We start from the raw sequence: 16480 nt of genomic DNA, 5'->3' as shown, positions 1-16480 counted from the left end.
ATCATACTGAGACATTAAAAATGGAAGTAGACACTGAGTCAATAGCTTCTCTTGATACTGTGACAAAATGCCACAAGCAACTTAAGGAAAGGCTTCTTTTGGCTCACAGTTGGAAGGGCTACAGTCCATTGTGGTGTGAAAGTTACTTCAGGAAGAGCTCATAACTGGTCACATTGCATCTGGAAACAGAGAGATAGAGATAGATGGATAGATAAATAGATAGATGGATGGACGGACGGACGGACGGACAGACAGACAGACAGGAGAGAGACTGACTGGTGGTCAGCTCAATTTCTCCTTTTTACTCAGTTCAGGCCTCAGCCCATAGAAAAGTGCCACCCACATCCGCACTTAAAGTGGGTCTTCCCACCCCAGCCCAACCTAGAAACTCCCTCACATATATGCCTAGAGGCTTGTCTCCTAGAGGATCCTAAACCCTGTCAACTTAACTATCGCAGCTGCTCATAGATACAGTCTTTAACGGTAGCATCAGGGTCAAACTGACATTTGGATGGTTTGTTTGTGTTTTTCTTGTTGGTTGGTTGGGTTTTTGGTATGGGATCTCACTATATAGTCTACAATGGGCCTGGACTCATTATGTAGCCAAGGCTAGCTTCAAACATGCTACAGAATCTGCATTTTTCAGTCCATCCTGAGCTAGATATAGGGGTTATAGAGTCATGTGGATGGAACATAGTTCTGATCCATATACTTGTGCTGAGCCTAGCTTGATTTGTGCACCTTTGTGGGTACTTTGCTTATTGCCAAAACTTCAAGAGAAGCCCCTGGCACAACAGCTCCAAGAGAGTCTCTGCCCTCAGATCTGTCACAGCCTCTCACTATGAATGTGTGACACAGAATCAGCATGTATGACATTGAATCAGTATCATTGTCAATAGGCCTTGGCTGTGCTTCTCCTGAGATGTCCCTTCCGAAAACAGCAAGCTGCTCAGGCCCCTCCCTCCTGCAAAGTCCTATTCCGGGAGGAGCCAGCCTCTCACTCTTTCTACCTTACTCTCCCTTCTCAGAGCTCCCAGGGGCACCCACCAACCTGGGCATTTCCAACATTGGCCCACGATCCGTGACCTTGCAGTTCAGGCCTGGCTACGATGGGAAGACATCCATCTCCCGCTGGGTAGTAGAGGCTCAGGTAAAACCTGCTAGGGGGGACCCAGGCGACTCCCCCAGACAGCCTCAGGCAGCAAGGCAGCGGTTCTCAACATGGGGGTCATAACCCCCATGGGATCCCACATCAGATATCCTGCATATCAGATATTTATATTATGATTCATAAGAGTAGCAACTTTACAGTTATGAAGTAACAACAAAATTATTTTTGTGTTGGGACGGTCACTACAACTTGAAGAACTGAACTAAAGGGTCACAGCATTAGAAAGGTTGAGAACCAGTGTGGGTGGCGCGGGTGGGGAGGGTTCATTAGAGCTATACGTTCCTGGTATCAGCTCTTCTTGGATTCAGGCTGAAAAATGTGTTTCCATGCAGCTTACTGTGCAGTCCTGATGCAAGAGGATGCAGAGCCACCCTGCAGTCAGTTGTGGCATTTAGACTAAAATGTTCCCTGGGTGGGGTTGATGCCTACCATGAGCTGGGGCTCAGAGCATCCCTCTAAGGCATGGCAAGTTGGACAGGCCTTAGGTTCCCTTCTCCAGGTGGGCGTGATCGGGGAGGGAGAGGAGTGGTTGCTGATCTACCAACTCGACAACGAGGCTGATGCCCGCTCCATGGAGGTACCGGACCTCAACCCCTTCACCTACTACAGGTAAGGCACAGGTGGGAAAAGGCCTCTGGGGGGAGGCATTGGCAACCCCTCCATGCTTGGCTCATTCTCTCCATCCAATCCCAGCTTCCGCATGCGCCAAGTGAACATCGTCGGCACCAGCCCACCCAGTCAACCTTCTAGAAAGATCCAGACCCTCCAGGCACCCCCAGACATGGCCCCAGCCAATGTGACTCTGCGAACAGCCAGTGAGACCAGTCTGTGGCTCCGATGGATGGTGAGGCTCCCTCCGGGGCAGTGGGATGGGACATTCACAGGGCTGTCCCCACCCTGTAGCAAGGTGATGACCTCAAAGAGGTCACCAGTTGAATAATATCTATAATTTTTTACCTTTGTTTGGGGTTTGGGGGTGTTTTTTTTTCTTGTTCGGGTTTGTAGTTTTTAATTTGTTTTTATTTCTTCCTTACTAACCTGTAAGGTGCCCAATAGTTAATTATGGTTAAAGGAGAGGAAAGAGCTAGAAGATACTTTGTATTGGTTGGAAGATAACCCAGCTATAAAGTGCTTGAGGTACAATTATGGGGACCTAAGTTCAACCCCAGCACCAACCAAAAAAAAAAAAAGCCAGGCATGTTAGCACCTGCTTGTGCCATCAGTGCTTGGACAACAGAGACAGGAAAATACCTGGAGGGCATTATGGCTGGCCTCACCTGGCTGTCAAATTGCAGGGTAGTGAAAGCCTGTCTCAAAGAGTAAATGAATGCAGTGGGAGCTGGCTGTGGTGGCACACACCTTCAATCCTAGCCTCAGGATTAAGGGTGTGGGTCTCTGTGAGTTCAAGGCCCGCCTGGTCTACATAGGGAGAGTTCCAGGCCAGCCATGGATACCTAGTGAGACCTGTCATAAAATAACAAAAATAAAATTAAATGTCGTACATGCTTTTAATCCTAGCACTCAGGAGGCAGAGGCAGGTTGATCTCTATGAGTTTGAGGCCAGCCTGATCTACAAAGTGAGTCGAGGACAGCCAGCATTCAGTTATACAGAGAAACCCTGTCTATGGGTGGAGGGCAGAAAAAATGGCCTCTATACACACACACACACACACACACACACACACACTTACTCCTTAATTGTCTCCGAAGATTTCCAAACATAAAAGTTAGAGAATGGATTATTGGGGGGATGGGGTGGGGGGAATGGGGTGAGAGGAATGGAGTGGGGGATGGGATGGGGGGACGGGAAATCAGCGGCTGTGCCATGCAGCCGCCTGGCTCACAATGGTACATGGTCCATTACCTCTCATAAGCTGGTAGGGGAGTCATATGTCAGACCCATCTCAGCCTCGTGGGCCTATCCATTTCTGTCTTAATGATCTCTGGCTTATGTCAGTAAGTGTCTGCAGAGGGACATGAAGGCAAGAGAGAGAAGGGTGAGTTGGTGATGGAGGGCTTACAAGGAATTGGATAAAGTGGGTTAGAAACCAGTGCGCTATGGATTATGGGCATCTGGAGCCCTGGAGAGGCAGAAGGGAGGGTGGAAACTGCCGACATACCAGCTTCAGAGGAGGAGTAGGAGATGGGGATTCTCCAGTGATGTCTGCTTCAGGCCAAAGGCCCACCTCCACCACCTACCAACATTGCTAGATTCATGCAGCCTTGAACCAGTAAGCAGGACCCCTCCTGCTGAGCTCTGAGCCAGGAAAAGAATCTGCCTTTTCTCTTTGGTGAGACTCTAACCAGTAAGGGAAAGATGAAATTCAGCCAGAGAGATTGAGGTTTGCTGGACATCAGGACTTCCTGACCGTGCCGTGCATCCTATCCATATACGGATGCAGTCACCCGAAGCTCTCTCCTCCAAAGGGTAGCTTCACAGAGACTGGGTGTTGGAGGTATTAACCATGTGGTGACAGCCTGAATCAGGGGGTTAAACAGGAAGCTGGCCAAAGCCAAAGGGCTCTACTCATCCGCACACTGGGACGATGGGTTTAGAGCCCGCTGGAAAGGACCAGTCTCCAGGCACAGTCATTGGTCCGCCATATGTATGACGAAGGAAAATGTTGCTTCTCCTGGGAGTCCAGTATGGAGAGATGAGCGGGGGGACATGGAAACAGTGTCACCATATCAAGCCCCACTTGGGGATAGCACCTCTTTTGGGCACTGGGAAAGAAGAAATACAGAGCGGTCTCCCTCCTAGGCCTTCATCTCTCTGCCCCTGCTTTACCCCAGCCCCTCCCAGAAATGGAATACAATGGCAACCCTGACTCGGTGGGCTACAAGATCAAGTACAGCCGGTCCGACGGCCACGGCAAGACACTGAGCCACACGGTACAAGACCGAGTGGAGCGGGAGTACACTATTGAGGATCTGGAGGAGTGGACAGAATACCGTGTCCAGGTCCAGGCCTTCAACGCCATCGGGAGCGGGCCCTGGAGCCAGGCAGTAGTGGGCAGGACCCGGGAGTCAGGTACCACGGGCCCTCTTCCTCTGGGACCACCTGAGAGTAGGCCATGCTGCAGCCATTCCTACCAGCAGCTTAAGCAGCTAGCCCCTGTGCTCCCCCCATGGCAGAGCACCCTGCCACATCACTAGTTCCCCCAGTATTGCTTCTCCCCTGTGACAGCCCCTACTTTTTAATATTTATTTATTTTGTATATAGTGTTGCATCTGCATGTACAACTGCACACCAGAAGAGGGCACCAGACCTCTTTCTAGATGGTTGTGAGCCACCACATGGTTTCTGGGAATTGAACTCAGGACCTCTGGAAGAGCAGCCAGTGCTTTTAACCTCTGAGCCATCTCTCCAGCCCCCAGCCCCCACTCTTAAGGAGTTTGTAGGTTAGTTAGCTGGGCAGTGCTAGCTATCCAGACAGCCCAGCCCACCCCACTGCCCCACACTCAGCTTTAACCCCAACACCCAACTGAAGGGTTTGATCTCAGAACATTCCAGAAACAAAACCTATCTCTTCTAGCAGCCTCAAAAGGGGTCTTCATTCCTAGAATATGAGCCCTGATCCACAAGCAGCCCTCTTCTGTCCAATTCGTGGCTCACTGCCCTGTAGGGTGTGTGTGTGTGTGTGTGTGTGTGTGTGTGTGTGTGTGTGTGTGTGTGTGTGTGTGTTTTCCTTGACACTTTTTACATGATGGTGTCACTTCTAGCCTCTCCACTCCCACCCTGCCCCCCAGCTTGGCCTTCCTTCACTGTGCTGGCTGGAAATGCAAGGTCATCCAAAGTTATTCTGAATGCAGTGTAAGCTGCATTCCTGAGTTCAAGGCCAGCCAAGCCACCTAGTGGTACCCTGTCTCAAAATCAAGGTGAGGATAGACAGCAAGATGGCTCAGCCAGTAAAGACACTCGTCATCCAAGCCTGATGGTGAAAGGACAATCAACTAGATTTACGAGGTTGTCCTCTGACCTCCTTTTACACACTGGGGCATACACGCACACACTGCTCTGAGCAGACAGAAATGGGGGCGGCGGGGCTGAAGACGTAATGCAGATCGTAGAGTGCTTGCCTAGCTCACCCCTCATTGCATCTCCAGTATTAACTAGATGCGGTGATTGAAACCTCTAACCTCAGTACTTGAGAGGTAGAGGATCCAAAGTTCAAGACCATTCCTGACAAAGCAGTGAATTTAAAGCCAGCCTGGGGTACATGAAGCCCTGTCCCAGGCCTCATCCAGAAAAGAGGGAGGAAAAGATGTCTGCAACATCTCCCAACCATCATAGGATCGTTGGCAGCTGTGGTCTCCATGTGCTATATTTTCTCCCACGGAGCTGGCCACATGGCGCTGGCTTCTCTGTTGGTCCCCACATCCTTGCTCCGCTTCCCACCACTGTGGGGCTTATTCCTCCTCTTCACTCCTGTCTCCCACAGTCCCGTCCTCTGGCCCCACCAACGTGTCAGCGCTGGCCACCACCTCTAGCAGCATGCTGGTCCGCTGGAGTGAGATCCCAGAGGCAGATCGCAACGGCCTCGTGCTGGGCTACAAGGTAGGTGTTCAGGTCAAAAGGAGGTGTGTTGTGCCATCTTCCCCAGGGCCTCCATCATCCAAGGTGTCCTATCTCTGGGTCTCTCTCTCTCTCTCTCTCTCTCTCTCTCTCTCTCTCTCTCTCTCTCTCTCTCTCTCTCCCACCCCCATCCCGCCTCACAGAGGAGGCACAGGGTATCTGCCTAGCTTCCCATCCACCAGTCACCACAGTAACCAGGAAGTCCTCCCTTAGCGGTAGGGAGAGATCCAATGTGCGATGGGGTCTTTCAAACTGCTCCCCTTTTCCAGGAGGCTGAGCTGGGGGCCCCAAGCCTGACCCTCAGGCCTAAGGGACCCAGTCTGGTTTCTTCTAGAATTTCTTTCTAAACTGTTCTGGGCCACGTGGCCATGTGGATATGTGGCCATGTGGTTATGTGGCCATGTGGATGTGTGGCTATGTGGTTATGTGGCCTAGCCCATGCCTGAAATGTGAGAATCATAGGATAATATCATACCTCTGTCACTATCACTCTGCAGCCTTAAGCAAGTGACTCCCTTGTGGGCCTACAGGGACTTCCAGCTGTGCCACTGAGTCCCTCTTGTGTTTTAAGCCTTTCATGAACAGTAGCTTTGCAACTGACCCTTTGGGGCTAAGCCCCTCCAAGGGGCCCAGTTTGCCTGCCCCAGATCGAGGCTCGCAGGGCCAGACCAGGATTGAGGCCTTTGTCTGTGTTGGCAACGGCAGGTGAGATACAAGGAAAAGGACTCGGACTCCCAGCCCCGGTTCTGGCTGGTAGAAGGCAACTCATCTCGCAGTGCCCAGATCACAGGCCTGGGCAAGTACGTACTCTACGAGGTCCAGGTTCTGGCCTTCACGCGTATCGGTGACGGCATCCCTAGCCACCCTCCCATCCTGGAGCGGACACTAGATGATGGTAAGTCTATATCCCTGTGAAGCCAGAGGCTCTGCCCCCTCATCCTGCCCTCACACCCTGCCCCACAGGGATCCCCAGTCTCAGGTTCCTCCTATGGAAAAAGGGGGCTACCAGAGGCAACCAACCCAGGAGAAGAAGATGTTATTCGTAGCCAATAAGAAAAAGGTGGGGAGAGGACCAGGTGAGGACAGTTGATAGCTGACTCCATCTTGTGGTCCCTCCGTAGGTCAAGTAAATAGCACAAAGATTGGGTGTTAGTTTGGTTTTGGTTTTTTTGATGTTGTTTTCACCTGGGGCAGGTCTGCTTTGAGCAAAATCTGTGAAAGAGAAAGTCGAATGGCAGGTCATGGGCCTCCTGGTCCTGTTTGCAAACAGTGACACCAACAGAGCACTGTATACTGCAGAATCCTCTAGTCTCCGGCTGACAGAGAGGCCTCTGCCTCACCATTCTCCCACACTCAGCAAATGGCCCACCCACCGCAAACATTTGCAAGGCCCAGACAAGTGAGGGAGGAAGCCCCAGTACCGTATGTCTGCACAGTCCAACTATAAATCAAGCTAATGAGCTGTTAAATTAAATATGTTCTATCCTCCTGCCTTGACAAATATACCCACATAATGACCTCAAAGGCCAGGTTCAAGTTTACATGTCTCATCTCCTTGACATTCTGGGCTGGAATGAAGTGTCACAGGAAGCATGCCCCCTCCCCCTGCCACTAGATCCCTCACCGTGTCCTCATCTCACCCACATCATTCAGGCTCCAGCCACAACCCCCAAACGGCTTCCCCTTGGCCATGTCCAGGACACATAGGAGGAAATGGAGCTGAGGAACAAGTCCACTCAGAGTCTGGGGCACTCTTGCCCACCCTACCCCACCCCAGGCTTTTTAAACGCCAGGATTCCAGAGCCAGGTGTGGAGAGGACTCCTACAGGTTCCAACCTGTCATGGCTACCTCAGGAGGTGGAAGAGCAGGCTGGGGTCTGGAAGGCCCTGGGTGAAGCCCAGCACAGATTTAAAAACCAAGAACACACACACCCGCCCATTCTGAGAGCCTGAGCCTGGACACATGGAGCTCAAGGAAGTTGGAGTCTTGGGCCCTCGCCAAATAACGAAGGCCTGTTTGAGGGGTACACATACCACCTCTCACCTTCTAGGTTCTATAAGATGACCCTAATTTTTGAGGATAGATACTGGTTTGTGGTCGTTTGCTAAGAGGTATACTTCTACACGTGAACTCGCTGGGCTAATGGATTTCCCCTCCCTCGCTACTCAGCCTGGACCGGGTTTGGGACAGAACAGCAGCCTCACCTTCTCCCTTCTGTCTGCTCTAGTACCAGGCCCACCCATGGGCATCCTGTTTCCAGAGGTGAGAACCACATCCGTGCGGCTCATCTGGCAGCCCCCCGCAGCCCCCAATGGTATCATTCTGGGTAAGTCAGCACCCTCTCCTGTGCCCTTTCTAGGAAGGAAAGAGGAGGTTGCAAGAGCTAGGGCAGGCCCAGGAAGTGTCCTCAGCCCCTGAAAAAAATGGGATCTGACAAGTCAGTTATGGTGTGCACACCCATAACCCCAGTACTTGAGAGGTGGAGGTGAGAGTTCAAGGCCATACTCTGAAACCAGCCACCTCAAGGCCAGCCTGGGCTACATGAGACCTTGTGCATTAGTTCCAAAACATCATGACTAAAAGCAAAGAGTTTATTTGGTCTTACAGTCCCAGAAGGATAAGAGTCCATTGTGGAGGGGAGGCAGCAAGTGGCAGGCATGGTGACAAATGTAGGGAGCTGAGAGATCACATCTTTAACAGAAAGCACAAAGCAGAGAGAATGACCTGGAAGTGGGGGGAAGCCATATACTTTCAAAGTCCACCCCTAGGGACATACTTCCTCCAACAAGGCCATCACTCCTAATATCCCCAACCAGTGTCACCACCTGGGGACCAAGTGTTCAAATTCCCAAGCTCATTCAAACAATCACACCCTACCTTGAAAAAAATTAATGAAACCTGAAGAGCCAAGAGTAGTGCTGTCCCATTGTGCATGCCCCAGCTCAACCATGGGAAAGGCAAGGAGTTTGATGCAAATCGGAGGCCAGATTGATCAACATAGCGCAGAGAGGTGTTCAAAGCAGGGCCTTCTCCCAAAGTAATGGTGGTGGTGGTGATAGTGGTGACAAGGGTGATGATGGTGGTGGTGATGATAATGGTGATGGTGATGATGGTGGTGGTAGTAGTGATAGTGATGGTGATAATGGTGAAGATAATGGTGATGGTGATTATGGTGATGATGGTGGTGGTGGTGATAATGGTGACAAGGGTGATGGTGGTGGTGGTGATGATAATGGTGATGGTGATGATGGTGGTAGTGATGATAATGGTGATAATGGTGATGGTAATGATGGTGGTGGTGATGATAATGGTGATGATGGTGGTGGTGGTGATGATAATGGTGATGGTGATGATGGTGGTAGTGATGATAATGGTGAAGATAATGGTGATGGTAATGATGCTGGTGGTGATGATAATGGTGATGATGGTGGTGGTGATGATAATGGTGATGGTGATGATGGTGGTGGTGGTGATAATGGTGACAAGGGTGATGAGGGCATTGGTGATGATGGTGGTGGGTGGTGATGATAATGGTGATGAGGGTGAGAGTGATAATGATGATGGTGATGATGGTGGTGGTGATGATAATGGTGATGGTGATAAGGGTGATGGTGATGAGAGTGATGGCGATGAGGGGGATGGCGATGAGGGTGATGGCGATGAGGGTGATGGCGATGAGGGTGATGGCGATGAGGGTGATGGCGATGAGGGTGATGGCGATGAGGGTGATGGTGATGAGGGTGATGGTGATGAGGGTGATGGTGGTGAGAGTGATGGTAATGATAATATCTTGTCCTTCATCCTCATTTCTTTTCCTGTTACTGTGACAAAAATACCCTAGCAAAAGCAACTTAAGGGAGAGAGGATTTATCTGAGTCAGAATTCCAGTTTATGTCCCATCATTGGCAGGAAAGTCACAGCATCAGGAGTGCAAGGAGCTAGAGTCACATCACATCCACAGCCAAGGGCAGAGCAATGAACCAGTGCATGCTCACACACAACTGGTACATGCAGACCTCTGTACCCCAAACAGTCCAGGACCCCCACCCACAGAATGGTCACATCTACAATCAAGATAGGTCTTCCTGAATCAGTTAATGTCACCAAGACAGTCCCTCGAAGGTATGCCCAGAGGCTTGCCCCCTAGGTGAAGGTATGCCCAGAGGCTTGCGCCCTAGGTGAAGGTATGCCCAGAGGCTTGCCCCCTAGGTGAAGTTGTCAAGAGTAGGGACACTTGTTTTTCCTGCTAGAACTTTCAGCCCATCACAATATCTGCAGGAAAGCAAGGTCAAGGTTCAGATCTCTTAAGAACTATACATTGTCTTTATCCTCTCAATAGCTCTACCTTGTCCTTTGTCAGCTGTCTAGCTAGTAGACTGTGGCCAAGCAAGATTCGCTCAACATGGACACACACACACACACACACACACACACACACACACACATCACAACATGTATGGAAACTTAACCAAGGCTGCTCCCTCCCCACACTGCCATAGCACCAAGCGTTCGCCATTAAAACAGTGGCTTGGTAGAGCATAAAGGTACCCGTGCGTACTCCAGACACTTAGACACTGAGGCATGGGGAGTTTGAGGCCAGCCTGGACAGCCTAGACAGGAGACCTTGCAGTAGTAGTAATGTTTTTAAACACAATAAACTGCTGCTGCTGGCTCGGCGCTTAAAAGCACAAGCTGGTGTTGCAGCAGACCTGAATTTGGTTCCCAGTACCCACAAAGTTGTTCACAACCATCTCTAACCAGTTCCAGGGGATCTGACGCCTTCTTCTGACCTCCATGGGTTCCAACACACACATGGTACACATATATGCATATAGGCAAAACACTCATACAAATAAAATGAAGTAAATATTTTTTAAGATTTGTTTATTTAGGGGCTGGAGAGATGGGTCAATGGTTCAGAGCACTGTCTGCTCTTCCAGAGGTCCTGAGTTCAGTTCTCAGCAGCCACATGGTAGCTCACAACCATCTATAATGGGATCTGATTCCCTCTTCTGGCATGTAGATTTACATGCAAATAGAGCACTCATACATAAAATAAATAAATAAATCTTATTTTTTAAAAAAGGATTTGTTTGTTTATTTAATATGAGTGCTCTATCTACATGTACACCTGCAGGCCAGAAGAGGGCATCAGACCACATTATAGATGGTTGTGAGCCACCATGTGGTTCCTGGAAATTGAACTCAGGACCTCTGGAAGAGCAGGTGGCACTCTTAACCACTGAGCCATCTCTCTATACACACCAAAGGTGGCTTGGTCTACCTGTATTCTATCTTAGGCCAGAGGAATAGCATACCTCAGAAGACAAAACGATGACGGATATCAAGTCCTTTAGACTAGAAACCCTTGGGCTGTTGCTTTAGAGCCACCACTTGCTAGTGGGTGACTTGGCCTCTCTCATCCTTGTGTGAGACACTAAGCATTGAACCCCTTATCTCCACCAAAGTCCACATTCTTCAACCACAACTGAAGGTGTAAGAGTGACCAGAAGAGTGTCACACAGCCAAGCAAGAGCTAAGGAGCGGGTACTAAAGAGCTGGCTCAGCGGTTAAGAGCACTGCCTGTTCTTTCAGAGGTCCTGAGTTCAATTCCCAGCAACCACATGGTGGCTCACAACCATCTATAATGTGATCTGATGCCCTCTTCTGGAGTACAGGTATACATGCAGATAGAAGAACACTCATATATAAAATAAATAAATAAATAAATCTTTTTTAAAGGGGAAGGGGGCAACTGGAGAGATGGCTCAGAGGTTAAGAGCACTGTCTGTCCTTCCAAAGGTCCTGAGTTCAATTCCCAGCAACCACATGGTGGCTCACAACCATCTATAATGAGATCTGGTGCCCTATTCTGGCATGCAGGAACGCATGTGGGCAGAATACTGTATGTATGTATAAATAAACAAACAAGCAAATCTATCTTTAAAAAAAAATAAAATAAAATAAAGCCAGGAGGCCTGACTGCACCTGCTGCTGTGGCTGTACAGGGATGGGTCCTCTTACAGGACCCTGGTGCTCCTGGCTATACTTGTTGTCCATCTTTGCCCTTGGCCTTTCTTCCCCACAGCCTACCAGATCACACACCGGCTCAACGCCACTACAGCCAACACCGCCACAGTGGAGGTCCTGGCCCCCAGTGCCCGCCAGTACATGGCCACGGGCCTCAAACCAGAGTCTGTCTACCTGTTCCGCATCACAGCCCAGACCCGCAAAGGCTGGGGACAGGCTGCTGAGGCCTTGGTGGTGACCACAGAGAAGAGAGGTGACTGCCCAAGGGGCTGGGTGGATAAGGTGGGGTGAGGGGCCTGGGGAGCTGAAGAGGGCCTCTGGAGCCCTTCCCAGGGACTTAGCACCGCCCCCTAGTGGGCAGCGACCGGAAGAAGCAATGAGAAGCTACACTGCTTTTGTCTAGAATAGAGAGCAAGACTCCAATCTTGGAGGCAAGGTCAGTGAGGGCTCATGCCATCTCACAAAGCTGAACTGGAATTTCCTAGGATCCTACCCTGCTCCAGGTCTCTAAAAGGCGGGTAGAGGCTGAGGATAGCTCAATTGAAAGAGTGCTCGCCTGGCATGCATGAAGCCGTAGGTTCAAGCCCCAGTATTGTGTGTGCCACATATGGTGATAGCATGCATGTAATCCTAGCACCTGGGTGGTCCAAGCAGAAAGTTCAAGAGTTCGAGGTTATCCTCAGCTACATAGCAAGTTCAAGGCCAGCCTAGGATTTTGATAGGAGATCCTATCAAAATAAAAATAAATAATACTAACGAGATGGTGGGTGATCACCCTCCATCCACTAGCTCCCTTCACATCACTACCTTTGCCCAGCTGTGCTAGAGCCCAGAGTCTGAGCTGCCACCGCCTCACTGCCCTGAGCAGGCACCTTAACTGAGAGGCATTGAATAGGGGCGGATAGGACTGCACAAAGCTTTCTGGAGTCAAAAAAAAAAAAAAAAAAAAACCAACCATACGACAAAGAAGCATCAATTCCAAGGCCCAGAATACTGAGGCTTGGAAGCCTGTCATCTGGGGTAGGAAAGTGGCTAAGGAAGAGGGAAGTGGAGCAGAGCAGGGCATGCTGGGAATGAACGCCCACAGGGAAGCATGGCCCAGTCCGACTCAGTCAGGCACAGTGCAGGACCCATCTCTGTCAGGAGCGAAAGCAAGTGTGTCAACAAATCCTCCTCCAGGGGCTGCCACGAGAGGCGCGGCTCTCCAGGCACGTAGGGTTTTGGACACTGAGGGCGGGTCTCACCTCTACTACCACCACCCTGCATTACCACCACTGTCTCAACTATTCCCTGCCCTGCCCTGCAGACCGCCCACAGCCCCCCAGCAAGCCTGTGGTGCAGCAGGAAGATGTGAAAGCTCGAAGTGTGCTGCTGTCCTGGGAACCAGGCAGCGATGGGCTCTCCCCGGTACGTTACTACACCATCCAGACTCGGGAGCTGCCCAGCGGCAGGTGGGCGCTGCACTCGGCCTCCGTGAACCACAACGCCTCTGCCTTCACTGTGGACAGGTAAGGTGGGGTCCACACCCACTTCTCTGCTCCCTTCTCTCCTAGAGACAGCACCTCGCAGGAGGGAGTGGGGCTTCTGAGAGCACCTTCAGGTGGTCACCCAAGCCTTCCTCAGCACACTCCACCAGCCACACTCACCTCTTCCAGCTCTCTCCCCGGCTCTGGGAAACCCATAAGGGTTGCCTCTTCGTTATCTGTAGAGCCTAGCCAGGCTCCCTTAGCAAAGCACTTGCCTTTCTTCCTTAGCGATTCTCCCAGCAGCCCTTGTCCTCCTCCCATCTTTAATAGGGGTATGAAGTACCTCTCTAAAACTCTGGCCTCCATCTGATCCCCGGCAGTTGTATTTTTTTATCTTCCAATCGACGTGTAACCTGGATCTTGAGCAAGATTTCTCTTCCCCTCCCTGAGCTCTGAAGAAAAATGAGGCTCATAGAGACAATTTTCCTTCTCTCTGAGGAACCTCTACTTTGCCCCACCCCCACCCACCCCCCAAAAAAATTCCCTAACTTTCAGGAAAGGACAGAGAGCTTGCAGGGCACCTCGCGTGCGTGCGATTGTGTGGGGAGGAAAGTGTGAATGTTTTCATGGCCACCAAAGCGTGAGTAAACGTGAGCCTGGAGAGGTGTGACCTATCATTACAGTGAAGTAGTGAAACGCGCCCTAAGCAGGGATGGTATGGGGCCTGGGCCGGACACTCAGTATCTCAAAGCCTGTCCCAATGCAACCCCTTCCCATGTCTCCATCAGCACTCATGTCCCCCCACATAGACACACTTTCTCCCTTGGCTCCCTTCTTCCAGCATAGATAGATGAGACCCCATGGAAGAGGTGAGGAACTGGGTCTTGAAGGACAATGTGTCAGTCAGACTTGTCCTCACGGTGGCAAACTCCTGGAGGAAGCAACTGGAAGTAGGGAAGATTTGCCAGGGAACACAGCCTTGGGGGCTTTGGCCCGAGGCCAGCTGGGTCTCTTGTTTCGGGCAAGTGAAAGGATGATGTGGTAGAGGGTCTTGGTGACCAGGAAACAGACTAGAGGAAGGGCTAAAGGACATATGTGTGCCTGTCCTGGTGGCCCGCTTCCTGAAATTTCTGTTTCTCAAAACAACTGCACCAACTGGGACCCAAGTCTTCAACATAAGAGTCTGGGGGCAGAGGGGTCGCTCATACTCGTCATAGTTGGCACCTCCCTCACTGGCCCCCAATTCTCTTCACAGACTCAAGCCCTTCACGTCCTACAAGTTTCGGGTGAAGGCAACCAATGACATCGGGGACAGTGAGTTCAGTGAGGAGTCGGACTCGCTGACCACCCTGCAGGCCGGTCAGTGCCACCTCCCTGCTGGGGCCTCTTGCTCTCAGCCATGGTTGCTTCCTGGGCATGAAGGGTCCTTCTGTGGGAGGGGCCTCTGAGGGTGAGAGATGGCTCCCTAGGCCTGCTAAGCCTGTCTGCCTCTAGGCCAGGGTGCCCAGAGGGTTGGGACAAAAGAGCTTTTGCCCATGGCTCAGGGTCCTAAGCCCAGCCTGGGATAGGAGTGCATTTCTGCTCTCATGTCCCTCCAGATGGCAAAAAGTATGACTAGCTGCACCCTGCACCTAACAGCAACCTGAGTTCTGTGGCCATGAGGAGCTCTAAGACTCTGGGTTTGGGCTAGGATCAGGCCTTCAGCTCACCCTGGCTGTTTGCTCTGAGGAATCGGGTTGGTGGGTGTCCAGGGTAACTTAAGCAGGACCTACCTAGCCAGCCAATGTCAGCGGAATCTGGTCACTGTATGTTTCTATGCGGTGCTGACACTCTGGGCCTCAGAGTCCACTCCTCTGCCTCTCTCCACAGCCCCAGATGAGGCACCCACCATCCTGTCAGTGACCCCACACACCACCACCTCTGTGCTAATCCGATGGCAGGTAAGGCTAGGTGGACAGGGTAGGTTCATTTCCAAGGACTCCGATAAGCCCTTGGCTGAGACCAGAAAATCCACCAGTCCCCACCAGGGCTACATCCGCCTCTGTTCTATACTCCCAGAGCACAGGGGAAGGTGTGGGAGACCAAGGTGTGTGCAAGGCACAGAACATTAGATACTCATGGCCTCAGGTCACAGAGCTCAAGTGACAGGATTAGTTTCATGACCCTAGAGCTGACCAATATGTGTACCGAAAAGCACCTGGGCTCTGGGGGCACCCCCAAGGCTCTATAGAGCCCAGTCAGTCAGCAACAAGCTTCCCAATAGAGACCTGTGACTGTCATCATGAGCAGTGTCCCCGCAGATGCCTGCTCTGTGGTGAGCACTGTTGGTTCTGCCAGGGCCCAAGGCATCCTCAGCAACCAAGCTGCCCATACGTTCTCCGGATCCCAGCCTCAGGCTCAGCAGGTCACCCACAGAAGCGCCCCCCCCCAAAAAAAGGGGGCTAGCTCCTGTCCCTGCCTCTCAGGATCTGAGGTTCTGACAATCTCTGTGTAACAGAGGCCTGGGGTCCCAGAGGGGACCCCCATAAATGAAAATGACCTGGCAGTCCCACGTGAACCAGAGGAGACTGGAGTAGATGGGACAGCCTGGCAAAAGGGCCAGGTGATGGCCATGGCAGCCAGGGAGGCAATTAAGGAGCTGTTAAAAAAGGCTGAAGCGTTTCGACAGATTTCTTAAAGGAGGTATCATAAAGAAAATAGCTTCCACTTGGCAAAAAGCCTGTCCCTCCAGCTCAGCTGAGGACAGGGACAAAACAAAGAAAGGAAGAGAGGCGATACATGAGGGCACACTCATCCTTGCACGTGCTATAGTGTAGGAAGAGGGCTCAGCTCACGGGAGACACCAGAAAGTGCTGGCTGGGTGGTTGTCAGGGAGCCACAGGCCCCCTCCACCCCCCCCCCCCGCCCGCCGCCGCCCCGGGGCAGGCCAGCAGTGGGTCGCTGGTTTCCTGGACAAGCAATGGCTCCACCTGACTCCAGAGTGTGTTTTCAGGGCTTATTGCTTCTGTGTGACCTTAGTGTCTCTAAGTGTTTCCTGCACTGCTTGAAGGGGGGGCATTGCATGGTGATTCCTGCCCTTCCCCCATCTGGAAGAGAATGTAACAACCTCTTTGGAAGTGACCAAAGCTATCCCGGTTTCTTTTACTGGTTGGGACATAGTCCCTGCTCTGTGGCTACAGGAGGTGTGATGGGCAGAGGGGGGTGGAACAAGGGGAGCAATAGCCAAGGCCCCTCCC

The 16480-nt window shown here is 51.5% G+C and overlaps 1 protein-coding gene across 1 annotated transcript in view; it reads left to right on the top strand.

Moving 5' to 3' along the window:
* The window catches only part of Sdk2 (sidekick cell adhesion molecule 2), a 123258-nt gene that overhangs the window by 63757 nt on the left and 43021 nt on the right, over positions 1–16480 (top strand). The window contains exons 20-30 of the mRNA XM_051158991.1: positions 1029–1150; positions 1671–1780; positions 1865–2015; positions 3965–4202; positions 5614–5729; positions 6453–6642; positions 7976–8074; positions 11837–12031; positions 13085–13286; positions 14500–14603; positions 15114–15184. Coding sequence (XP_051014948.1) covers positions 1029–1150; positions 1671–1780; positions 1865–2015; positions 3965–4202; positions 5614–5729; positions 6453–6642; positions 7976–8074; positions 11837–12031; positions 13085–13286; positions 14500–14603; positions 15114–15184 — 1598 coding nt within the window. The remainder of the gene's footprint in view (positions 1–1028; positions 1151–1670; positions 1781–1864; positions 2016–3964; positions 4203–5613; positions 5730–6452; positions 6643–7975; positions 8075–11836; positions 12032–13084; positions 13287–14499; positions 14604–15113; positions 15185–16480) is intronic.

This window comes from Acomys russatus, chromosome 16, assembly GCF_903995435.1.
Source record: "Acomys russatus chromosome 16, mAcoRus1.1, whole genome shotgun sequence".
In the NCBI taxonomy this organism is placed as follows: domain Eukaryota; kingdom Metazoa; phylum Chordata; class Mammalia; order Rodentia; family Muridae; genus Acomys; species Acomys russatus.
The sequence above is the reverse complement of the archived record's forward strand: the minus strand, read 5'-3'. Positions and strand labels throughout refer to the sequence as shown.